The sequence below is a fragment of the Alternaria alternata genome (assembly GCF_001642055.1).
Source record: "Alternaria alternata strain SRC1lrK2f unplaced genomic scaffold CC77scaffold_2, whole genome shotgun sequence".
In the NCBI taxonomy this organism is placed as follows: Eukaryota; Fungi; Ascomycota; class Dothideomycetes; order Pleosporales; family Pleosporaceae; genus Alternaria; species Alternaria alternata.
The window spans coordinates 941,748-965,708 of record NW_017306191.1 but is presented as its reverse complement, the minus strand read 5'-3'; the positions used below and the strand labels follow the sequence as shown (position 1 = coordinate 965,708).

Below are 23,961 nucleotides of genomic sequence, written 5' to 3'. Positions count from 1 at the left end.
AACTACCTGAGTATATCCCATAGTGCAACATAACGAGTGTCAAGAGAAGAGTGCAAAAGACCCAAGCGTCCTTGCTACAACATTCTCCTGGAATGATGTGGCGTAACCGTCCCTCCTTATATCTGATATTCTTACATGGCGCCGTTCATGGGAAACTGCGCCACGGAACGTCCCACAACGTCCCGATCCGCCCCCGAACGCTATCGCATTTAGACGGCGCCACCAAGGTCTTGGGCCTGTTCCCAACCGCGGTGATATACCTCCGAGCCGCTAGTTCCTGTACAGGGAACACTACTGCTAGAGAATCCACAGGGATTCGAGGGGGCAACTTTTGCTCCTCTAGGGCTTCTGGAGATCAAAACAGCTGACGGCTAATGCATAAGTTCCAAGGCTACCTACATAACTTTAACCTCCACTGGGAAGCTGCACGTACAAGTCTAAGATCTAGAGAGCATACTGACTCGCTGCTAACATAAAGTCGGTCAGCTCGAACGTTGTATTTATGTCTGTCGGTACCGCATCAGCCAGTAAAGACGTTATCCAGTACCTTGTCATCCGGGCCTCTTAACATGAAGGCTACAACTTTGGCATTAGCTGTGTTTTGTGGTAGCACTAGTGCCACTATCTTAGGAAACGACGCCCTTGCTGCTCAAGCACTGGCAAAACTCTCGCTCAATGTGGCTCAACATGGATACCCAGACGCAGGAAAGTGCACATTGAAGAATGTTGCTGTTCGACAAGAATGGTAAGCAGTACATTCAGTCTGTCCGAAACGACTCAACTTATGCAAGTTCAGGTCAACTTTATCGGAAAGTCAGAAGCTCAACTACATCGATGCAGTCAAGTGTCTGGGCAAGAAACCGGCAAAAACACCGGCAGCAATAGCTTCAGGTGCAAGGAGCCGGTTTGATGACTTCATTGTTACCCACATTCTGCAAACGATGAGTATTCATGGAACGGTACGTCGGTAAGGTACGACCATATGCAAGTGGCTGATGTGCTTAGGGAAACTTCCTCAGCTGGCACCACTACTACATCTGAGCCTACGAACAAGCTCTACGCAATGAGTGCGGATACAACGGCTATCTCCCGTACAACAACTGGTCAAAATGGGCAAAGGATCCGCTCGCATCGCCCCTCTTCGACGGCAGCAAGACCAGCATTTCGGGTGACGGAGAGTACGTCGCTGGACGAGGATCTTGGTGCCTACCGAACGAGGTGCGCTGCATGGTCACCTTCCACTCGGCGAACGGTGGAGGCTGCATCAAGTCTGGCCCATTCAAAGAGTATGTTCCCCTGATCCGAATCAGAATAGCAGCGGGCTAACACAGGCAGTTGGAAAATCAATCTAGGTCCCATACAAACGACCGCGAAGGATGTACCACCGAACCCACAAGCCGATGGTCTGGGCTACAACCCTCGTTGTCTTAGTCGTGATATCAATACCCAGGCCTCCAACGAGACACGAGACGAGATGGTTTTCGACCTTATTACGAACTACCCTGACATCCTCAGCTTCCAGAACAAGATGCAGAACTTCACCCTAGGAGTCATGGGCGTCCACAAGTAAGTTGTGTTTGTACGAAATGCATGTGAGACATACACTGACTTCGTATCTTTAAATCTGCAGCGGAGGTCATTACACTATTGGCGGTGACTCTGGAATGGATATGTATGTTACAATTGGCTTTGTTTACCTTATTTCCAACCTTGGATTATTCTTCGTCTTCAGCATAGATCATATACTGACCACACTGCAGGTTCAACTCACCAGCAGATCCATCTTTCTACTTCCATCACGCCATGATCGATCGAGTATGGTGGACGTGGCAGGCCCTGGATCTAAGAATCAGGCCGAATACTATCGCCGGAACCATGACTTTCCTGAACAACCCTCCAAGCCGTAATGCTACTCTTGACGATGTACTGAGCGTAGGATATGTTGGCGAACCGAATATCACCATCAAAGACGCACAGAGCACGATCGCGGGGCCGTTCTGCTATGTGTATGCTTAGTCTTGAAGTCCTGATATGCAAGGTCGCTTTTATTAAGCTGTACCCTAAGAACAAAAGCCCACCTTAAAGGCATACACTGTTGCTTTCGTTATGGATTTCCAACGTGGAATACCATGTATACTTTTAGAGTGTGGTATGAGTGAGGTAAAAGCTAGAAATACAAGCTCTTTCCATCCTACACTTCGCTTTTTTGACGCAGAAAAGTGATCCGCTCTGTAGCGTCACCGTCCAGCCCACACAACTCGTTGAAGTTTCCGACTTCTTCTCCCTTTTTCCTTGTCCGGGCGGCAAATTCTGCTAGTGGACAACTCTTTCCGGGGCCACTGTCGCAGCCCGGGATAGCTGTGATACCGTCGTTGATGTTGAGTCTGACGAACTCACCAGGCGAAGATTGAGAATCTGTCTTGCAAGACAGTAGTTCGAAGATAATACGTCCATGCATTGGCGCTAAGAGTGGGCATACGAAGTCAGTATAGGTCTCACATGCAGTTCGGACGGGGACACTTACAAACCTGAGACTTTCGCCATTTACGGTCGTGGGCGATGTGCGTAATGGGCAGATGTTCTTCGTCGTTGATGACATCAAGCGCACACATGAGTGGTGCGATATCACCGTCGTGATTGCTGTCTATGATCAGCTTATGTAGATACGGCTCGGCCTAATAGAGGCTTACAAGCTGAAGAACAACGGACCAGCGTCCGGCCCCTCAACCAGCAAATTCGTCGTCGCGTTTAGCCACAGCCACCCCATACTTGCTGCATACTTCTGGCCTGGACCTAAAGTTGGGTGTATGAAGTTAGTGCGTGCCGCATGCATATTGTACAGGAGACAATACTAACCTGCACGATAGTAATGCAGAACGTCTCGTGCGTACTCAAAACTGAGGAATTCGTCCTGAGTGAAAACGTCACACCAGTCGCTGCGACCGCGTACTGTAATCTCAAAACCACACATCTCTTGCATGGCATAGATTTCGTGATCCTCGAAGTACATGTCCGTCTGCTTGGCTAGGCGTTCGCGAATGGCAGGCATGTAGCTTGCCCGGTACTCATTCAACAGACGATATCCTTTTCGCTGGCCTTCCATCTCGTCTTTCTTGTTGGCCAAACATGTTCGTCCAGGTGTCAACGTATCGGCACCGAGTGAGGAATGTTCGGAAATGACTTGTAGGATAGCTTTGTTGGTGATATTGTAATCGATGCCGAAGAAACCTGCAGCAAAGTGCTTAGCTGTCTCAATGACACGGTTGGAATCACTAGCCCAGAACTTGGTGGGGTTTTCTTCAAGAGAGGTACGTTCCAAAAGATGTTGGTACCGGGTGCGCAGACGAACACCGGTAGTGAAAGAACTGAGTGTGCCAGCAAAGGGGCCGGTGGATGTCAACTGCTCTAGATGGGTATCATCCGAAGACCAAAAGAGTTCCCAGTCGTTGAAGAACGCCAGATTACCTGTGAAAACCCTCCCACTTTCCTTCATACGGTGCACGACTGCTTTCTGGGTACTGCCAGCTTTCGTCGTAGGATAACGCTCAGCATGCCGAGACATCATATGGACCTGTACCACCTCACACCCGTTCGGTAGCTTGATACCTCCATCAACAACATCGATAACCTTCTCCACCCACGGCCCATTGCCCCCAAGGTGGTATAGGATATTCCAATCTTTCGTTACCGCTCCTGCACCAAGACCAGAATTGGTTGTTGTGACGTCGTCTGTATCAGGATGAAACCATGCATTCCAGCTCGAATGATGAGGTTTTTCGGCGCAGTCATGGCCAGGATAATCAGAATGAGTGCTCGAAGCGGCCGATTGGCACGATGGACGACACGGTATTAGACCGAGCGCAGCAAGAAGTATGGACTGGTTATAGCTGTACGTGACTGCTACTATAGCTACAATGACAGCTATCAAAAGGTGCCATGGCGTAGACATGGTGGCTTCGAAAATGAAGATGACGCGTGTTTAGAGGTTCAGGATACTCATCTTCGTCGTTGTCGTTGGACGATAACGCGGCGGTGAGAACTCAAACGCTCGTTCCTGCCCAAGAGTGGGTCATACTTCTTGCATCACAGGTTCATGCCTGCTGAACATACGCGCACACATGACGGAAAGTGGTAGTCGTGGTTGTCCGGCTGAGGTATGGTCTGCAACGCTCCGTCTGTCCCTGCACATAGGATTGCGTATAGAACGTAAATGATGATGCAGGGCGCGTGGTGGTCTGGGCCTCGGCATGTCGATCGTTCTCCGCGATCGCGTCCTACGCGTTGCTCCACCATTGACCACCCATTGGCTTTGCAACTAGTAAATCTCCCACGACTTATTCTCAGCTTGCGCTGCGGTCAATCAGCGCTTCATAAGTCTCAGCTTGGATATCGTGAATACAGCACTCCTGGCACTTCACTATGTCTATATACAACACCCTGCATGTCATAGGTCACATCGGTGTCTTTCACATCTGCTGTCGATGTCGCGACCACCACGTATTCGCAAATACATCGATCACTTCATAACATGCTTGTTACCTTTCAATCTTTACGTTTAGGTGTTTTCAAGCGGACATGTAGTTGAATGTTTTGGTAGCAGTTTTGGGATATTTGATTTGAATATGGTTTTCCGTCTGCCTGCTCTCCTTTGATGCCTAAGAACGGGAAATGTAGGATGTCGATATTTTTAGTGCTGTGTAGCTAGCTATAAGATGGAAAGCAAAAACCACTTCGTTTATGAGAAGACATACGGTAAATAGCAAAGTACATACCGGCTTGACCGGAACGGGATGACATCAAATAGCTTAGTCGTCATACAGCGAGTCGTGGTCATCGTCCTCCTGAGCAGTCTGGCCAGCGGCGAACTGCTCCTGGAATTGGTCCTCTACTTCGTCCATGAAGTGGTGCTCTTGAATCTCTCGATCTTGAGCCTCCGGCTGTTCTGCGATGCCTTGTGGATCGATTACCTCGTCGACTTGGTTGATACCGTCCTCCTTTCCATTTTCATCGTCATCAGACTCTTCACTGTCGCTGATCTCAATGACTCGCAAAGCCTTGACCTTTTCAGTAAGCTTGAGGCTGATATCTCCCAGATATTGCGGCTGCTGAACGTCGAGCATGCCCTTGGAGCTGAGTCCAAGCACCATCATGAAACCCTGACAAGCGATAATCTTAGTGTTCTCAGTAGGCGGGAGGAGCTCCTCAAAAGTGATGTCTTCAACGTCAGCAGCTGCTTCGGTTCCAAGCACATCAGACATATGTTCTGGATATGTTCGAACCCCCCTGCGCTTCTCGACAATGCGTTCGTTGACGAAGGTAAGAAAGTTCTCGTCTTCTGTTGATAGAGCTTCGCGAATGCGCGCGGATGGTCCTCGAATCACTGGGTCAGGATAGTCCGAGCTGGGGCCTGGTAGGCCAAATTCGTCACCACCGTAATCGACATCGCTCGTGAGGTTCCTCAATCCCTCAAATGTAATGGGATTTCCACGACCCTGTAGAGGAGAAGCAGAGACAAGGCGACTTCCGGGTCTACCCTGGGCAGCAGAGTGCATGATATCCACACGTCCGTTCCGGGGTATGGCTGAAGAACCTCGGATGGAAGCACTCACGTTCCATGGCATCGTAGAGAAGATCTGCTGATCATCAAGAGCGGAAACGCCTTCACGAGGTAATTCGACAGCGATGTCATCGGCGCCAAGTATGGGAAGATCCTCGTTGTCAGCTGAACGACCGATCTCGGGTTCACCGGTTTTTTGACGCACGCGACGAGATTCTTCTTGAGTAGCATCATCAATACCACTGTCGCGATCGTGCTTTGCTCCAGCTGTCTTGTTGCGAGTTAAGCCAGTGATAGACTCAAAGAGGTTGTCCCCGATGAACATGTCGAACGGACTAGGGCCTTGGCCACCGAGGATGCGTTGACCAATACCACCGATACCAGACCCCCAGACATAGTGCTCAGCATTCTTCTTGGCCTGGGCAGCAATGCAGCTCTTGGTCTTCTTTTGAGCGGCGGCCTTCATGTTCTGACGGTAATTCTTTGTCCAATCTGCCAACTCCTTATTACGAAGCTCAATGGCTGAGTCGGTAGGAACAATCCGTGGAACTCGGCGTCGGTGCATGGGCGCGGCGAACGTGTCAGAAGATTCGACAAATTCCGAATGTGCACTGGACTGTTGCTGACCGGCTGATGAGAATGCGTTGCCTTCAGCCACATCGTCGTCGTATATCGGGAATTCCATACCGGCTTGATCACCAGGAAACTGGTATGGGTCAGTCTCCATCTTGAAAGACAAAGGTAGCGAGATATGTAACGATGATCAAAAGCGAAAGTTGTGAGAGGGTACAGGGGATTCGGAGAGAGAAGAGGTGCAGAACACAAGGCAAACAAGGACGTCTTCATGCGCCCGAGTGGGCTCGGGTGGCAGCAGTGAGGTTGTGCGTCGCTGTATCCTGAGCCCAGGTAAGGGCAGCGAGGCCAGACCGCAAGACCAGTGGCTAATATCGCGATGCGAAAAGATATGAAAGAGCGCAGTAAAACTCACCTGATTACCAGCCCGATGTCCCTTGGTGTGCTCCTTCGGAGCCCACGCGCTCGTTCTAGCATCGCTAGACATCGTCGCGCCTGGGGTTCTAGCTGTGGTTCTATCCACCGAACGCCGTGGTGAGAACTGAATGATCTCGCCATCATCTGCGAACATGAAATCTGGATCTTCGATCTCTATCGTATTGCGAGAATCCATGATACTTGGCACACCACCACTACTCATTCCATCGTCGCCTTCGAGTCTAAACTCGCCTGCCACGATAGGAGACGACGTAGGCAAGATGAGTCCACCGATAGCACTAGCATGAGAGGAAGATAGTGATCGCTGGGAGCCGAATGGAGTCAGTGATTGGGAGTCTCCAGAGCGCGTAATGTCGAGATTGAAGTTGTGGTCTAGCTCTGAAAGCAAATCTGGAGGAGGGAGCGCGAGCTCGGGAAGAAAAGATGGATCATCCTCGAAGATGAGCTGCTCTGGTCTGTAAACTCTCGGTGAGCGAAGCGCTCAGGGTGCAATCATGGTGTTTGCTTACCTAGCTTTGCCAGCATCTGGATCAAGTGCAGTGTTCTTGACTGTGCGTAGCATCAGCCGCAGCGTGTTGTGCGTTTGCTCCGCGTCTGAAAGAATATATCCACATTGTTGTAAGTATACGCGTGATACACCATACCTACATGCATTAGTGGATTGTTCTCTAGAGGAGACATGTTGGTGTAACGTACAGCAAATTGCTCTGCAGGCGCAGAGCCATTGGCGCCACAGGATCGACGATGGTCTGGCATGCTTTGGATACGTCAACCTCGAGGATTTGCTTGCGGTTGATGCGCCTTAGGCTGCTGGACTGGCCAAGCGTCGCGACAATCCTGCCACCTCTATCAGGACTGGGAAGGAGTAGCTGGACGTCTTTCCGACATACCACACAGTCGCCACGCCATATTTGCGCGACGTGAGTACTACGACAGTTAGTTTTGCTCTTGGCATCTAAGGTCTCGAATTCGAGCTCACCTTCGTGACTGTAAAACATATTGTTGAAACCTAATACATAGAATTGACAATCGTACTGGCGTAATGATACAGGTAGGAAATTGCGGCGTCTTGCGAGTAACACGACTTATTAAGACAGAAACGCTGTGGTAGACGGAAGAGAAGGAAGGAGCGGTCCTGGAGGTGAACGTAACGACCCTGGAAGGGCTTGGCAGCAGGCTCCGACGCACTTCTAGTACGTGTGGTGAGGTGAGGACGAAAGGGGACGAGAAATATTGGGATACGCCTCCGACACTGAACATGACACGACTCCTCTTGCGTATACATGCTGCATAGGAAAGGGTTTGCTGTAAATGAACTGTAAGAGAAGATACTAACAGAAACACACATCGTTATTGAAGTGCTCTCTTGACATAAAGTTCTGTGAACTCCTGCGAGATTAGTTGCTTCAAGCAAATACCAATACTGACATATGACACACTCTTGCTCAACAGCGTTGTGCCGGCACCAGCACGTCCATCAGATCAATAAGCTTAAATAGCAAAGAGCTTAAGGTAAATGTCTAATTCCTGGTATCAAGGTCGTGAAAACGTGCACTTTGTCAATCTAATATCGTGTCTATTAATGCAAAGTCTTGAAGTCATGCCATCGTTACTTAAGCTCAGCGTACCATCTTGTTGCCTTTGCAGTTCGTACAACGCCGAATGCCATGCATTACATGCTGCGCCGATTCCGTTTACGCTTCGGCTTTCCTGTGGCCATCAGATGCCAGGCGTCAGGCATAAAGTAGAACGTCGAGTCAGCCTATGAGTCGCCCATCTGTACGTCCTCATCGATGACGGGTAGAGGAACGGCGCGGTAGAGGAGGATGAGAGCCGAATGGCTTTGGCCTAGAGCATGTTAGTAAATAGTATCTCGAACGATCCGGGACACGTACCTCCACCAGACAAGGTCTGTATCCTCTCCGCATCAACCTCAGATACCTTCTCGTCGTTGAACCACCACCATTTCCCGTCCTCTGCCTTCCGCTTGCCAGTGTTAGGATCCTTGGCACCCTGCTTCTTGACAAAGGAGGTGTAGTGGCCACTATCAGCGCTGGCGCCCTGATGCGTAATGACGCCCCTCAGTTCATAGAGACCAGTTTGGTTGGCGCCTTCGTCGGCACCCATCTTGGGATCTACGAGAGCGAGGAGCTCCTTCTTGGCAGCGAGGATGGATGCAGCACGTTCCGCCTCAACCTGAGCGTCAGTCTTGTACTCCACCTCCTCCATCTTGGTATCCTCAGCCGGCTTGTTAGCATCCTCCTTCTTCTGCGCAGCATCCTTCTTCTTCTGCAGAGGCTCCTTGCGAGCAAGAGGATCACTGTCGTTCTCCTCACCAGCCCTCATACGCTTCTGTCGCTTGCGGGCACGCTCCACATCCTCCTCTTCCTTGCGAACTTCACGGATCTTGTCCCTGATGGGGACAAGCATCTTCCTTAGCTCGTCTGTACAAAACTCCAACGCGTCCAACTCCTCAGGGAAAGTGACCTTGCGCATGATCTTCGCTTTCTTGTTGGTATCTTTCCGCCAGTCGAAACGCACAAAGTGAACGGGGAGATGCTTCGGTAGACGGGCGATTTTGGATGTTTTGGTGTAAAGCGCGTTGCGGCCCAAGACGTCTGATCGCTTCTCAATCTGCTCCTTCAGGCCAGCAGCCAAACCGTCCCTCAGGTGGTTTGTCTCGACGTTGATGTGGCAATTGAGCTTGAAGAAGAGGTCCTCACTATGGACGGGCTCTTCGCCGCCCTCCTTTGCTGCAGGCTCATCGCACTCCATGACCGATTCAAACTTGCCCGCCATGTACTTGTCGATCCAAGAGCTGTCCCTCTGCTTGTTTGCACCGGACCCTGTCTCGTTGTCGGTAATCTTTAGCTTCTGCCGCAGCTGCGCAACAATCTGTGACCAAGCCTCCTCGGCATCCTGCTGTGCGTAGCCGTGGCCGTCCTTTGACTTCTGGGCGAACTGGGGGAATGCGGTTCGGAGAGCGTTGAGGAACATGAGTGGAGGGAACCCATTCTGTGTCTCGGACATCTGCTTGAAGAGGTCGCGGAGGGAGCCCGTAAGATCAGTCGAGGCACCAAGGCCACCGAGACCGAACTGGCTGAGCTGTGCGGCACTGGACGAGCTGGCGCCGTTGCTGGAAACAGTCAGTGGAAGCACATGCGTGCGATGAAAGGAAACGTACCTGTCCGAGTATCGCAGAAGCTCCTCTTGTAGCTCTGGGATAGAGCGTAGCGCCTGCAGGGTAGAGTTCATGTAGCAGGTGTTACCCAGGTTCTGCAGACCTGCGGGTGTGGCGCCCTCCAACTGCGCAGCTTCCGCCTCGTCCATGTCTTCGAGGAACTTGACAGGGACTTTGGGCTTTTCTATGACCATGCCCGAACCCGAGGGCGTGCCCATCATCATGAGGGTCTGGTTTGGCTTCAGGCCCAGCTTGGACATGTCGGCGTCATCCTTGAGTTGGCCGCCCTTGACGATGACCTTTTGGCGCTCTGGCTCGACGCCGGTGATGGAGAAGAGCTGGTACTTGAACGTCTCGCCGGTCGAGGTGGTGTCGACGTCGACCTCGTGCTTCTTGCCCTGGTGCTTTACGATTACTACAAACGGTGTGGGTTAGTCGTGCCATGTTGCGAGTGGAGGTGCAGCGCCGGGCGTACCTGGTATAGTCGCCATGGTGATGCTCTCAACTATACTGTGGATAGGGTATAGAAGACTGTAGGGACGGCGAGGCGAGAGAGTGTTTATAATGCAGTCGTGGGGCAAAAGTTAATGGAAGCATGAGGAAGGACGGCCGCGCCAAGGTGAGCCGCCGCCCGGAGCTTCTACCCCACTAGCGCGACCAGCTGCAGGCACCGCCAACTCGCCGTACTGGCATGTCATAGCAGCCCGCTCTCCCCCGACGGCAGCCCTACCCTTCCAACATAGCATAGAGCTGGTGCTGAGCTCTATCCGCAATGGTATTCTCCCGTCCTGCCGCTGCCGCTGCCACTCCACTGCCGGCTAGCCGCATGCTCACGCTGACACTCGCAGTCGCAATCACTCCGCCCGTACCTCCAGTGCGTGCGCTCGTCGCTCACAGCCGCCCTCTCCCTCTCCAACTTTGCGTCCCAGGCCTCGGAACGCCACAATGTCCCCGAGATCGAGGCTGCGAGCTCGCCCGAAGTCATCCTGAACCCGCTTACCGTGTCGAGGAACGCCGAGGAACGCGTGTACATCGAGCCCAGTATCAACAGTGTGCGCATAAGCATCAAGATCAAGCAGGCAGATGAGATTGAACACATCCTGGTCCACAAGTTCACACGGTTCCTGACCCAAAGAGCCGAGTCCTTCTACATCATGCGGAGGAAGCCAGTCAAGGGCTACGACATCTCGTTCCTCATCACCAACTTCCACACCGAGGAGATGCTGAAGCACAAGCTGGTCGACTTCATCATCCAGTTCATGGAGGAGGTAGACAAGGAGATCTCAGAAATGAAGCTCTTCGTAAGCCAACCAAGGCCTACGTCTTTGGCCTGAAGCTGACACATTTCTAGCTGAACGCAAGAGCACGTTTCGTGGCCGAGTCCTTCCTTACACCAGTACGTTAAACGCTAGAGACACCCGTGTACGTACGCTGACCAGAGCATAGTTTGATTGAGCGCATTAGTCATGACGGCGTTTGTATATATGGGCTTATTACGAATACTCGGGCGGACGCAGCTAGGACGGTCAAGGGCCAGAATCGATGCCTACGAACAAGCCATGTTGTGGAAAAGTTGCAATCCAGGCTGAGCATTCGACCAGCATTCAATACAAATACGAACTTCCAATTCCATGCCGTCCCTGGCCTACACCGCCGATCGTTCGAACATAACTATAAACGCTACATGGATAAAAGTGGGCGACTGACGTGGCAGGACAACATCACATTTAGGTTGCGTTTGTACACTGTCATTATTCTTGTTTGGGTATTTCGTCTACAAGGTGCTAGCTAGATCTATTGACATGTGCAAAAGCCTCTCGAACACTGAGCTTGTAGCGCTTACAACTTGGCCAGAACGGCATCGGCACTAGAAACCTATACATCGTTAGGAACAGATCATTACTCTCAGGACCACTAGATACTTACCGAAACCTCGCCGGGGCTCTTCTCGTTCTCGGCGTAGATGACCTTGCCGTGATCGAAGACCATAGCCCAGCGACCGTTGCGGTCGCCCATACCCGCAGGCCAACCGTACTCCTTGGAGAAAAAGGTCTTGGTGTCGCTAAGGAAAAGAACATCGTCGTTCTTGACGCCATTGACCTTGCCCCAGGCGTTCATGACCCAGCTGTCGTTGCTTGCAATGGTAGCAATGATGTCAACGCCCTTCTCTTTGAACTCCTTGGCCTTTGCAATGTATGGAGGGAGATGGTATGCTTGGCAGCCTGGGGTGAAAGCGCCGGGAACGGAGAAGAGGACGACCTTCTTGTCCGCCCATTCCTTGCTGGCATCGTATTCTTGGGGACGACCGCAGACGGTAGGGTCGCTGTCGGTGATGGGTGCCCATCTGCACGGAGAAAATACAATGTCAGCGTAAACTCCAAAAGCTTCGATGGTGAGCGGAGCTCGATACGACTGCACTTACTCGAACTTGACGCCCTCGGGGAGCTTGTCGCCAACTTGTAGAGGAGCCATTATGATTGACTGGTGTATTTGTGTAGAAGGTTATGTAGATTGAGGAATTGGAAATTAAACAGCAGAGTGGGGTGAGAGGAAGTGACTTGTTATTGTGGACTACGCCGATTAGTTATTTGGAGGGGCACCCGCCTGCTTCCCAAGCTTGAAGCTTCGAGATCTCGTAGTGGGGCACAGCTCCGGCATGCGCCCGGCCGAGGCGTATGGCGTATGACGCCAGGTACCAGCCAACGCATTCTGACAATGCAGGGTATCTTTGACAAATCTTTTTGGCCTATTAGAGAGGCGTCTGGGCGTGTACCTGACTGAGCAGATGGATAGGGCGCTGACGATACGGGCCCGATGCGACCTGTTGTGGTTGATGACATTTGGAAGCTTATTGATGAAAGCTATCTACTGGCACTCGCCAACCACACCCTGTTCTGTTCTCCAAGATTGGACACAGATGCTGGCATGTCTGGACCTCGGCGTTTGGTCGGTGTAGAACTGAGCGTCTCTTTTGCTTCCTCCAGTTCCAGAATCTTCTTCTTCGGCAGAGCTTGTGTTGTCACTCGTCGAACCAACGTTCTACTCGCACTGGCTGTATGTCCTCTGATCCTCTTTAGGTGAGATCTTGGAGGTCTAAATGCTCGATGTCCATTTTGAAGTAACTGAGCTTCTTTCCACAGGGATGCATGTAAGCGCATGCCGAAGTGCCGATACGAGGCATCCATCCAGCGGCATCTCATCACTCAGCATGACTCAACTTCAAAGTGATCGTCTTTGTTGTTTTGATGATATATAACTGATTCTTATTACAATCTGTCTGAACCTATCTAGCTTTGCTCGTTCCGAATATGTCACTCGCACCACCTTTTACTCAAGAATCCGCCCATGCCAAGGTCAAGAAGGCACAGGACCTCTGGAATGGCCAGTATGCAGCATTGTGACCAGCTACCTCACGCCTACTAAGTATGCCAGGGATCCCAAGGCAATCGCACAAGCCTATACACCCGACTGTATTTGGCGCAATCGATCGTCTTTCCTCTCTGGTACGGCGGAGATTGAAAACTTCTTAACAAAGAAGTGGGAGAAGGAGAAGAATTACCAGCTGCGCAAAGAACTATTTGCCTTTACTGACAACAAAATCGCCGTGCAATTCTGGTATGAGTTTCAAGATGCCCATGACGGCATGAAGTGGAAGCGTTGCTATGGTCTCGAGGATTGGACATTTGCAGAAGACGGGAAGATGCGCAAGCGGCAGATGAGCGGTAACGATATCGAGATTGGTGAAACCCGTGAGTATTTCAAGCTTGCATGTATAAGCGGAAACATCGACTGAAATTCGCGTAGAACGATGGTTCAAGGACGGTGTGGACGTGAACGCAGTCGAGATTAGTGAGTCTCATTGGTAACTGAGGTTTTTGTTGTATTCAAATCAGAACGACTGGGTATCATAACGCTTGCGGGGATCGGGAAACATGTGCGATGAGTTGGTAGTATGGCCTATGCTGGAGGTGTATCGTGAATAGCGACGAGAATGAACTTGGGATCTGGAGACGTTAGCATAAGCCCCACCATTGCATGTGCGGGGAACATACCTGGCACGATGACCAGTTCGTTCTTCTTTGTCCGCAGTCGGAGAAGCTTGACCTCATCATCCTTGTCCAGCTCGTCTACGAGGCTCCCTGCTGCTGTCAAGAATGACCAGACCATGCTCGCAACGTCTTCAGCGCTGTGTATCCCACTTTCTTTCCTGCCGTTCGAGTAGTTGTCGGATGCAGCTTCCCCGGATGCCGGTAGAGTGCTGTTTGGATTCGCCGACGAGCTATTCGATATGAGACCCGAAGTGCGTATTATGGTGCCGTTCTCGCGCGACAAAATCAGGGTGCTCTGAACGCCAGGCTTTTGGCTCAGTCGCGTGAGTAGCGAAAGTGTCTCGTCTGGCTATGCAGTCGTTAGTGTTCTGCTACTACAAGAACTGACTGATACATACAGCGTTCTGAGCCATGTTGCATAACAGGTACAATGGAGACTAAGAGATGCAGTCGCTGTTTACAGATGCTAATAATGACATGGTCGTACACCACCGCGGCTGGACCCTGCCAAGAGCTACATGGTCCATGCCTTTTTGGTATTAGCGGCATCTGTAGATCTTCAATTTTCCGCTCATCAGTAGGGAACGCGTCTTCAATCATTAACGCGAAGATTTTCGTTCACCTCCTCGACATTTCACGCGTAAGGAGAAGGTCTTCGATTCAGAGGGTCGCGAACTTGATTTGCAGGGTTCCAATAGTCCGACATCATGACCGCCAGCTCAAAGAAGAAGAAGGAGAACAAGAAGAAAGACTTCCAGGTAAGCATGTACAGGATTTCTACGAATTACAGAGCTGACCAAAACAGAAACCAAAATTGAAGGTCGGAAAAGCCAGACCCAAGGCAGCGAATAGCACTGATACCAGCTTCCGAGCCAAATGTGAGACTTACAAAACTAAATTTCACATTCTCAACTAACACATCGCAGCAATTTCTCTTAAGCAGCAAGCACTTTCTACCAGTGCTCCAAGTTTAGAAGCGCAATGCGCTCATCACCTAGGTCTACTAAATCACAAGTCAGATGCACAGCGGAAAGAATCCTTGGCCTTTTTAACATCAGCCATCACAAGCAACCCACCTACAGTTCCATTACCGCAACCTTCGTCTGTCATCATTCCCGTGGCACAAAAGCTCATTCTGGACGGATCAAATAATGTTCGTCAGCAACTACTCAAGCTTCTGCAAAGTCTGCCACCAATCGATATCGCTAGCCACGCAGATCAGCTGCTACTGCACACAAGAGCTGCAATGACGCACTTAGCAACTGAAATTCGTGTATTTGGCCTCGAGGTGCTGGAATGGCTGCTTGTGGTCACAGGCGATGAAATTGTCAGTTGTGCTGGAGGGTGGGTGAAGATGCTCAAATGCTTCCTCACTTTGCTTGGTTGGCAAAGTGAAGCATCGAGCAAATGGTCGTCTGGAAAATCGTACGGAAAGGCCGATACGAAGATGCAAGTCAAGCAAATGAATGCGTTGACTTCTTTCCTCCGCATCGGGCTCTCTCATGCTCAGACAGCTGCTTCTATCGGCCTCAGCGACAACACTTTTCCGCTTTGGCATACGCAGCATCACGTGCTCTCCGAACGATCGAATGCCTACGCGCATTTGAACCTATTTGGTGCTGCCAGAGACGAAGAAGCAGAGATGTATGAAGACCGTGAAGATCGGCAAAGATTGTTTCGAGATCGAGCTGAGGCTGCAATCATCGCAGGTCTGGAGCAGGCTACCAAAGGTGGCGGGGAGCTGGGCAGAGCGGGTGCGCAACTCCGAAAGGCTGTGAAAGAGGGCATGGCGGATTTCTACCGAGAAGAATCGACCGCTTAAGACCGCGACTCGTTGCTCGACGCGCTTCAGTGAGTGGTGTAACGTGGCTTGCCATGAAGTAGATGTGCGCAGCCATCGTTGTCCCTCGTTTTTGTGAATCATCACAAGAGATCAGCTGAATCATCACCAGAATCGATACCGGATAAAGACTGGTGGTTTCTCCGTACCACGCCGCTTGCACCCCTGGTCAACAAGGGGAACAGATAGGAGAATGGGCGACTTCCCTACCAGCTTCATACAATGTTGACCCAGCCATACCAAGCGACTACACCTGGTCCATGAGTAATCAAATTGCACCAGTAGCTAGTCCAATGACTCGGAGTCCGACCGACGAGTACCTGTCCTGTCAGCCTTGCGCATCAGATTCTCCTCTACCACCGAGATAGAGAGTTCATTAACCAGTTCTGGCTGCCCCTGTCACCGGGGTCATACCCCTCACTTTGCGTCACCACTCGAATATTCCTTCACTGCCAACGATGTCGTCTCCAATGTTAATGAACCCATCTCCACCGTTGTGGAAGAGGCATTGGTATCCTCGGACCTGATAAAATATCGAGCAAATTCGTGCACAGCGAGTTTGAAAGAAAGAGGCGCCTGAGAGCGGATCACGTAGAGGATCGAATTATGTGCATGCCACATGAGCATCTGGTCAACATATAACTTTATCGAAAAAGGCGCCTCGCGTCAGGCCTAGTACAGACCATGGACGTGGTAGCAGCAGAGTGCAGAATGCAGGAAGACAAGCAAGCAGTAACGACTGAGGCTACCGGCACGAGTATAGCTCCCCAAGAGGGCTGGATTGGAATTCCCCGGTTGCACCATCAAACGGAGCTATGGATTCCCGATACAGCTGAAGAACTCGCTCGCCAAACGGTGTCTTCGGCGGTGCACTTCCCAGAGACCCGACGACGCCATTGCCGCACAGCGTCACCCAGAAACACCGATGTGTCATGGAAGGATATGCCTACTCACCTCGTCCCTTTTCTTCCTTACATTGAGAAGAGGGACTCAGAGGCAGACACTAGTGTGTTAGCTCAGGACGCTACGATTCTGGATGTCGGTATCATCCAAACGTGGATAGATCGTTGCGAAAAACTACATGGAATACGCTGCCATGGTAGCAGAATCTCACAGATGCACTCGCCATTTCCGTCCTACCTGGTTGATGTTGAGCGAGGGTGTTTGGTTGCGGCGCCTGAACGCCCGCGTTATGTTGCCTTGAGCTATGTTTGGGGTAGGGCAGAGGCTTCAGCTTGCGCCACGAAATCGAACCTGAAAGAGCTCCAAGAGCATAACGGACTCTACAACGGGATCATATCGCTACCTAGTCTTATCAGGGACGCCATCAATCTGATGAGGGATTTGGGGCTTCCTTATCTATGGGTGGATCGGATCACAATCATCCAAGACGATGACGCAACCAAACACCATCAACTAAGTGTTATGGGAGAGATATATGCAGGTTCACTCTTTACCTTAGTCGCAGCTCAGAACGAAGAAGCGAGCCTGAGTCTTTATGGACATCGTAGAATGGCGCTTGTTCATGGTGATTCTCCTTCAAAACAAGAGAAGAGAAGGGCAGACGGACAACCTCTGGATGGTGCAAAATATATGCTTGATCAAGCGGTATCACTCATGCAGACCAAGTGGTATTCGCGAGGCTGGACCTTTCAGGAATACATATTCTCTACACGAAGGGTCATCTTTCAAAACGATACAGTCAATTGGGAATGTCTATGTGCTTCCTGGCACGAGTGCCAGGATATATCCCGACTTACACTCGCTCCTTCCCACACCCCAACACCAAACTTTGATACTTCTGCAACTAAAATGGACGTACCTGTTGCTGGTCTCCATAATTCACTTTGGCCAGATATGATGCGATTCACAAGGCTCATGACTTTGTTCAACGAACGGGATTTGACCTTCCCGGAAGATGTTCTTGATGCGTTCATCAGTTGTCTGGCACATTTGAGCAGCGTGTTCCCAGGAGGTTTCATATCTGGTCTACCAACAATGTGTTTTGATGCCGCGCTATTGTGGCAACCATGGGCATTCTTAAAGAGGCGAAAACCGCGAAGACTGTCTGCTGGCGAAACAATCTTACCTTCATGGTTTTGGGCAGGATGGGAAGGCATCATTAACTCAGAGAGCTGGAGAAGTGCTGCCAATTACCAGTTCGAGTATTCGCCTATCTCAGATATACCACAATACACTTCCTGGCGGACCATCAGTACTGTTCAATGGACGTATTCAAAAACGCTGACGTCGGAGCGTTCTCTAATCACTATGCCTTTGCAATTTAGGCGGCCAGCGTTTACCAAGCCGGGGGATAGCCTACCTCCAGGATGGACCTTGTCTACAAGCTTGGGAGAGGACGGAAATGCAGTTCGACATTCGTGTGACCCTTCCGTACCCTTCCGCTTCCCCATCCCAATCCTCGACCAGACAAGCCGCCGGCAACCTGTGGTAAACGCTCGGTTTCTACATTGTATTACGAAACACGCCTTCCTTACACTGGGCAAAGAATTCCTCAACACGACGTCAGGCTGTCCTTCCATACAACTTCTCACGGATTCTGGTCGTTGGGCTGGATGTCTCCGACTCAATTTTATACCTTCGCATGCGCGTGACGAAACTTCAACCTCGTCAGCCCCAGCCCTAAAACACCGTTCTCGGGATACCTCTAAAGCTCTTCCGAGCTTCTCATTTACTACACCCTTGCACACTGAAGTCGCGGACGCGCTCTACGACCCGGCTCGGATGGGAGATGAGCTATGTGAGCTTATTGAGATATCTGCTGGTTCGGTCGAGGATTGGGAAATCGATGCTCGAAACTTTGACGAATGGTACCAAGAAGATTGCGGTTGGAAGCAAGGGCTGTACGAGTTCGTCAATGTACTCTGGGTAAGACGGGTGGAAGGCGTTGCATATCGCAAAGCGCTTGGAAGAGTGAGGAAGGACGTTTGGGAGAGCGAGGCAAAGGAAAAGGTAGAGATTACACTTGGGTGAGACGCGAATATGGGTGTGATCACGAAAGGGTCCTGTCAGTGCGAATGGCTTATTGTCTTTGTTCAAGATTGTATTGGTCTATGGTTTCGCGCTATCAGCCTGTTAGAATGCCCGCGCGGTCGAATGAGGTTCAAGATTAGATCTAAGTTAGATTAGCTACATGAAACTTCTATCGGCTAGCTCCAACATCGTTTGCGACTGCATACCTTGTTCTACTCCGCAGCGATTCCTTTAGGACGTAAGATGGCGTACTAGTCGTTTTGCGACGGTCTGACTATTCTTCAGGTGCAATCCAGCAGTCCAGTAAGTACGCGTCGACACTGCCATTGGGCCATTCATGAGAAGGAGCTGCAAGGCAGGGTACTATGGAAAAGCGGTCCTAATCAACGCGGTGTTGGGCTGCACGTCTTGATTGACGTCACGGGCGGACGCGGGCTGGGATGGCGGGATGGCGGGATGGCGGGACGCGACTTGCCATGGGCGAAACATTGTTGATACTCCCGAAAATAGTCGATGTGCTGGCCACATTGATACACATAGCCCTACACACGCCTCACGCCTCCTCTTCTGCATTTATCCTACCTGCGATAAATTTCATCCTACTTTTCCATTGTTCAATCGCGGCTGTGGATATTTGTACACCTGATCAACAACGAAATCATGTCGATAGTATCGCAGACCCTGCAGGGCGCAGTGCTCAGCATAACTTCGAATGTGCTTGCGCAAGCCATATCGTCGTATCAAGACGGCGTACGCACAGTTGCGCAATTTGTGGTTATTTGGTGCCTGTAGCTGACACGTGCCCAGACGCCTTTTGCGCTCAATTATGCCACAGTCTTCAAGTTCGCGCTCTTCAGCGTACTCAGCACCCCGCCAAACATTGTCTGGCAAGGCTACCTAGAAGAGCAATTTCCTACCAATGTGCCCTCTGCTGCTCTACCGTCCGAGAAGCCAGGCTCGAAATCCGATCCCGCCAAGACGTCCCTCAACAAGACCAACGTCCTTATCAAGTTCCTGCTTGATCAGACCATCGGCGCAGTCGTCAACACACTCATGTTTTTGGCATATATGGGTTATGTCAATGCGCAGGGGAAACCTGGCGTCAACGCCATGGACGTGGTTACGAGCGACTGCGCGAACAAGCTATGGCCAATGATGAAGGACGGATACAAGTTTTGGCCTGCGATAAGCCTTATCAGCTTCCTGTGGGTGCCAGTAGACAAGAGGGTCCTCTTTGGCTGCTCTGTGGGTGTCGTGTGGGGCATATACTTGAGTCTGGCAGTGGGCGCATAGATGCGCGGGCGAAACAAGCGACGCGCTGTGGTCGTGGGCGTCTTGAGCGTGATATGTCCCTTCGGTGCAGCTGTTGTTTCAGAGTGCTGAGGGCGCTGACGCGCTCAAATTACGAAAGAATAAAGGTTCGGTTTCACTGATCTGTATCTCTCAACAGAAAAACCTATTTCATAACCTAGAGGTATTCGCTATTTGTTACATGATCCTGTCGTCATCTTGAGACACGACGAATGCCTGTAAGGTGCTTTCGGTGGTAGATACAACTGTCGAAAAATCGAGCCTTTTCGTGCTGAGTGGCTCATCCAATCGCCGGTTCTCAGCCGTCAATCTTTTCCACAAGTACCCACACAAGACCAACAATCACCATATCTGTCTTACGGTTCGAAGGAAACATGTTCTCTTTACTGTGGAGCCTGGCGAACGGGATCTACTCGTACCAAGGGACTCGGTCGCTCTGTCGCGTAATTGGATTGGACCGCCCATTGAACATTCAGTCGGGCTTACGCTATGCGAACATGCGCTCTGTAAGTACGTTGAAATACTGTCTACTGGCCACAGGGTTCCCGATGCGTACACGTGTGGTAGGTTTCATGTTAGGCGGATATCGAATTTGCCTGCTACAAAAAGTCTACTACTTTACATTATTCTCTCCTCCTATACTATAACACCAGCACATTATGCAGAACCTCACAGAAACTCCTGACATCATCACCCCTGTAGCCCGCTCGGGGGACCCTTCAGAGAAAGTCCACAAATCCAAAAGCACCAACAGCAAGCAAGCCTTCAAGGGCAAGCAAGCCACAGGCTCTGGCTTCCACTACGGACCCGTACCAGGTCAGTATTTCCGCTCACGACGGGTTAAGCCCGAAGATGTGCAGATGCCGTGGCTCGACAAGCCGCATCCCAGGCAGAAATGGGGCACAATTCTTCCTCTTATCGGGCTTGGACTCGGTTTCATGGTAGTGGCTATCATGATCTGGGACGGCTTCAGAGTCATAGGCAGGCACAAATACTGCGAGATCTACCATGATAATTTCACCACGCTGAACGAGAACGTCTGGACTAAGGAAGTCGAGCTGGGCGGCTATGGGTATGTTGCCTCGAACCATTGTTACACCTGGACTGATTGATGTTTGTAGCAACGGCCAATTCGAGATGACTACAGGTACAGACGAGAACGTTTTCATCAAGAACGGCGAGCTCGTTATAAAGCCAACAATCCAAGACGAAACATTCATCGGCAGCAACTACATCATCGATCTCCGTGGACAGGGATGCACTGGCTCCGATTGGACCGACTGTGTCGCCACTACCAACACGACTAACGGTACAATTGTCAATCCTGTCAAGTCTGGCCGAATAAATACCAAACTTGGTGCTTCAATCAAGTACGGCCGCGTCGAAGTCGTCGCCAAGCTGCCCACTGGTGACTGGCTGTGGCCCGCCATCTGGATGTTACCCAAGGATAACGTATATGGCGCCTGGCCTCGTTCTGGTGAGATCGATATCGCGGAGTCCCGCGGCAATGCTCCAGGTTATGCGCAAGGCGGCAATAACGTCGTCTCGAGCACGCTGCACTTCGGCCCTGACGCCAACCACAATGGTTGGTGGCGCAACAATGTCAAGCGCCAGGCGCTGCACACTACATATGCAGCCGACTACAACACCTTTGGTGTTGAGGTAATACCCCTACTTTCCTTTCCATACTATCGTGCGCGACGGTATTGACCATGCATTTAGTGGAGCGAGAAGTACATCTTCACTTATATCAATACACGCCTCCTACAAGTCATGTACACGCATTTTGATGAGCCTTTTTTCAAGTACGGTAATTTCCCTCAAGCCGATGCCAACGGCACCCGCCTTGAGAATCCATGGAAGCACACCAAAGGCAACACAGCTCCTTTCGACCAGGAGTTCTATCTTGTCGTGAACCTTGCTGTTGGCTCAACAAATGGCTGGTTTGAGGATGGTAAGAGCGGTAAGCCATGGATTGACAGGAGCCTTCGGGCAAAGCTCGACTTTTGGGAAGCCAAGGACCAGTGGCTGCCTACCTGGAAGGACGATGGGCAGATGAGGGTTAAGAGTGTTACGATGTGGCAGCAAAGTGGGCACAAAGGCTGCAAGGCTTGATAGATGGAAGCACCATTTTTGGATTCACGGGCTTCATTCGTCAGGTTCGAAAGTACTGTTAAGCACAAGCCCGTACAAAGATGCTCATTCGTTTTGAGTAGTGCTACCCAATGGAACAACCTATCCCTAAGGTATGCGCCATATCTCCTTCAGTAGGATCATGACTCAGAAGGAAAAAAAGGCGAACAACTCCGGGATTCTTTTTGAGTAGATATTAGAAGAAACGAGCTCTCACGTGCGGACTCGCAGATGACTATCGAAAATGGTTTCTAGGCTGGACTTCAGTTTTGCGAAATTGCTTGTACAGAATGAGATGAGTGCAACGTGACCGCAACCTATGTTCAACGCTCCTTGAACGTACTGAATGTAGTCTCTATTGATACACGCATGACAAAAAGGCTGATGCATACCCTCTGTGGTACCTCGCGGTTGTACGACATGAACGGTCCGTAAACCTAGAGGCTAGTGTTCAGTCAGGAAGGTGGGATGGCCGCCGGCTTACCATTTCGGGTTATCACGATCAAGCAACCCACTTTTTCACTCCTAACGCCTATCTTCAAGCGCCGTGTCCGATGTTCGCACTCCGATACGTTGTGACTAAGCCCGTAATTCTCCGGCATATATGCGTTTCGAGTCGTGGTCGAGCTGCTTTCACAATTTACCACCAACAACGTTCTGCATACCATCGGTCCTACCAGCGTCTCGTACACAACACAACCATGCCGTACTCTCCTAAGGTGGGCGACTCACTGGAATCGCTAGACACGCCATCCATGATTGTGGACTTGGACCTCATGGAGACCAACTTAAGTAAACTCATGAAACAACTCCTCCCTACTGGTGTCAATATCCGTCCACATCTCAAGACCTCAAAATCTGCGATCATTGCGAAGAAGATGGTCGCAGCGGGTGCAAAAGGTGGATGCGTGGCGAAACTCAGCGAGGCAGAAATCATGTGTGAGAAGGGTTTCACAGATCTGCTGATTACATGTGAGATTATCGGTCCTGCGAAGGTAAAGAGGTTAGTGGAATTGGTCAAGAAGTACAGAGATGTAAGAATAGTTGTCGACAGCAAAGAGGGCGCAAGCGCCATTGAACAAGCACTATCAGAAAGCGATTTCGAGGGCACAGTTATGACGCTCATCGATCTCGATGTGGGATTGCATCGTACAGGCGTGCAACCCGGGGGACCAGCTTCGGAACTAGCTCGTTTTGTCACCAGCTCAAAGCATCTCAGACTCATCGGCGTACAAGGGTACGAAGGCCACCTGCAACATGTCCATGGTCTCGAAGAGCGCAAAAGCCAGTGTCTTGAGAGCATGAAGATCCTTACGTCTACTGCCGATGCGCTAAGGAAAGAAGGTCATGCCATCGATGTAGTAACAACAGGTGGAACTGGAACTGCAGAGTTCTGTGTCACCGTCCCTGGAATCACCGAGGTACAGCCTGGCTCTTTCCTCTTCATGGACACGGATTATCGCAACGCCGTTGGTTCGACGAACTACGCTCAGAGTCTGACCATCCTCTCTACAGTTCTCAGCAAACAGGGCGCGAATATCATTACTATTGATGCAGGACTCAAGTCGCTGACGACGGACTCTGGGCTTGCAGAATGCAAGACACCGGGGTATACGTATGGGGTTCTGGGTGATGAGCATGGCAGTCTTGCCTGGGAGGAAGGCAAGGGTGAAGAGTTGAAGATAGGAGATAGGGTTGAGATGGTACCTAGCCATATCGATCCGACGGTGAACTTACATAATGTCTATTATGCGTATCGGAAGGGGGTTATCGAGGAGATCTGGCCAGTGGATAGTCGGGGGTGTGTGCAATAGCAGTCTAGATTGAAAAACGCCTCCTAGACATCGAAAACAGGAACTTGCACATATCATCGTAAACGTGTATT

General features: G+C 50.8%; 13 protein-coding genes across 13 annotated transcripts; 8 read left to right on the top strand and 5 right to left on the bottom strand.

Moving 5' to 3' along the window:
* Positions 1-569: 569 nt before the first annotated feature.
* Positions 570-2,148, top strand: CC77DRAFT_1037436 (Di-copper centre-containing protein; the record flags this gene model as incomplete). Its single annotated transcript, XM_018527066.1, has 6 exons — positions 570-745; positions 797-963; positions 1,043-1,286; positions 1,336-1,566; positions 1,631-1,672; positions 1,761-2,148. 6 exons carry the CDS (start codon positions 570-572, stop codon positions 2,014-2,016), a joined length of 1,116 nt encoding a protein of 371 aa, XP_018390727.1. The 3' UTR covers positions 2,017-2,148.
* Positions 2,149-2,191: 43 nt separating this feature from the next.
* On the bottom strand, positions 2,192-3,562 carry CC77DRAFT_925922 (phosphoglycerate mutase-like protein; the record flags this gene model as incomplete). The annotated part of the gene is made up of 4 exons (XM_018533885.1): positions 2,192-2,463; positions 2,525-2,640; positions 2,691-2,793; positions 2,857-3,562. 4 exons carry the CDS (start codon positions 3,560-3,562, stop codon positions 2,192-2,194), a joined length of 1,197 nt encoding a protein of 398 aa, XP_018390726.1.
* A 1,070-nt stretch (positions 3,563-4,632) lies between these two features.
* On the bottom strand, positions 4,633-7,566 carry CC77DRAFT_1046596 (hypothetical protein; the record flags this gene model as incomplete). Its single annotated transcript, XM_018527449.1, has 6 exons — positions 4,633-6,263; positions 6,546-7,023; positions 7,078-7,212; positions 7,265-7,423; positions 7,459-7,495; positions 7,548-7,566. The coding sequence occupies 6 exons, from the start codon at positions 7,564-7,566 to the stop codon at positions 4,806-4,808; spliced, it is 2,286 nt and encodes a 761-aa protein (XP_018390725.1). The 3' UTR covers positions 4,633-4,805.
* Positions 7,567-8,073: 507 nt separating this feature from the next.
* On the bottom strand, positions 8,074-10,310 carry CC77DRAFT_1016268 (cysteine proteinase). Its single transcript, XM_018524188.1, has 4 exons — positions 10,225-10,310; positions 9,753-10,164; positions 8,464-9,704; positions 8,074-8,416 (listed from the first exon to the last, which is right to left on the bottom strand). The coding sequence occupies exons 1-4, from the start codon at positions 10,238-10,240 to the stop codon at positions 8,331-8,333; spliced, it is 1,755 nt and encodes a 584-aa protein (XP_018390724.1). The 5' UTR covers positions 10,241-10,310; the 3' UTR covers positions 8,074-8,330.
* A 34-nt stretch (positions 10,311-10,344) lies between these two features.
* On the top strand, positions 10,345-11,204 carry CC77DRAFT_1057086 (actin-related protein 2/3 complex subunit 4; the record flags this gene model as incomplete). The annotated part of the gene is made up of 4 exons (XM_018527975.1): positions 10,345-10,368; positions 10,598-11,050; positions 11,101-11,145; positions 11,196-11,204. 4 exons carry the CDS (start codon positions 10,345-10,347, stop codon positions 11,202-11,204), a joined length of 531 nt encoding a protein of 176 aa, XP_018390723.1.
* A 202-nt stretch (positions 11,205-11,406) lies between these two features.
* On the bottom strand, positions 11,407-12,305 carry CC77DRAFT_1016266 (AhpC/TSA family protein-like protein). The gene is made up of 3 exons (XM_018524187.1): positions 12,172-12,305; positions 11,676-12,093; positions 11,407-11,624 (listed from the first exon to the last, which is right to left on the bottom strand). Exons 1-3 carry the CDS (start codon positions 12,219-12,221, stop codon positions 11,589-11,591), a joined length of 504 nt encoding a protein of 167 aa, XP_018390722.1. The 5' UTR covers positions 12,222-12,305; the 3' UTR covers positions 11,407-11,588.
* A 414-nt stretch (positions 12,306-12,719) lies between these two features.
* Positions 12,720-13,615, top strand: CC77DRAFT_1090851 (DUF1348-domain-containing protein; the record flags this gene model as incomplete). The annotated part of the gene is made up of 4 exons (XM_018529540.1): positions 12,720-12,821; positions 12,881-13,134; positions 13,182-13,498; positions 13,554-13,615. Exons 2-4 carry the CDS (start codon positions 13,058-13,060, stop codon positions 13,613-13,615), a joined length of 456 nt encoding a protein of 151 aa, XP_018390721.1. The 5' UTR covers positions 12,720-12,821; positions 12,881-13,057.
* Positions 13,328-14,384, bottom strand: CC77DRAFT_311254 (hypothetical protein). Its single transcript, XM_018531207.1, has 3 exons — positions 14,197-14,384; positions 13,802-14,147; positions 13,328-13,753 (listed from the first exon to the last, which is right to left on the bottom strand). The coding sequence occupies exons 1-3, from the start codon at positions 14,209-14,211 to the stop codon at positions 13,707-13,709; spliced, it is 408 nt and encodes a 135-aa protein (XP_018390720.1). The 5' UTR covers positions 14,212-14,384; the 3' UTR covers positions 13,328-13,706.
* A 121-nt stretch (positions 14,385-14,505) lies between these two features.
* Positions 14,506-15,620, top strand: CC77DRAFT_1057082 (pre-rRNA-processing protein-like protein ipi1; the record flags this gene model as incomplete). The annotated part of the gene is made up of 3 exons (XM_018527974.1): positions 14,506-14,556; positions 14,604-14,676; positions 14,725-15,620. 3 exons carry the CDS (start codon positions 14,506-14,508, stop codon positions 15,618-15,620), a joined length of 1,020 nt encoding a protein of 339 aa, XP_018390719.1.
* A 351-nt stretch (positions 15,621-15,971) lies between these two features.
* Positions 15,972-18,962, top strand: CC77DRAFT_311229 (HET-domain-containing protein). The gene has a single exon (XM_018531204.1). The coding sequence runs from the start codon at positions 16,323-16,325 to the stop codon at positions 18,630-18,632; it is 2,310 nt and encodes a 769-aa protein (XP_018390718.1). The 5' UTR covers positions 15,972-16,322; the 3' UTR covers positions 18,633-18,962.
* Positions 18,963-20,264, top strand: CC77DRAFT_311230 (hypothetical protein). Its single transcript, XM_018531205.1, has 2 exons — positions 18,963-19,382; positions 19,440-20,264. Exons 1-2 carry the CDS (start codon positions 19,293-19,295, stop codon positions 19,923-19,925), a joined length of 576 nt encoding a protein of 191 aa, XP_018390717.1. The 5' UTR covers positions 18,963-19,292; the 3' UTR covers positions 19,926-20,264.
* A 500-nt stretch (positions 20,265-20,764) lies between these two features.
* CC77DRAFT_922668 (concanavalin A-like lectin/glucanase) lies at positions 20,765-22,049 on the top strand (the record flags this gene model as incomplete). The annotated part of the gene is made up of 3 exons (XM_018533740.1): positions 20,765-21,015; positions 21,065-21,605; positions 21,666-22,049. Coding segments are annotated over 3 exons (1,176 nt in total), but the record flags the coding sequence as incomplete, so codon positions are not given.
* A 728-nt stretch (positions 22,050-22,777) lies between these two features.
* On the top strand, positions 22,778-23,890 carry CC77DRAFT_1004922 (hypothetical protein; the record flags this gene model as incomplete). The annotated part of the gene is made up of 1 exon (XM_018523311.1): positions 22,778-23,890. One exon carries the CDS (start codon positions 22,778-22,780, stop codon positions 23,888-23,890), a length of 1,113 nt encoding a protein of 370 aa, XP_018390715.1.
* Positions 23,891-23,961: the final 71 nt, after the last annotated feature.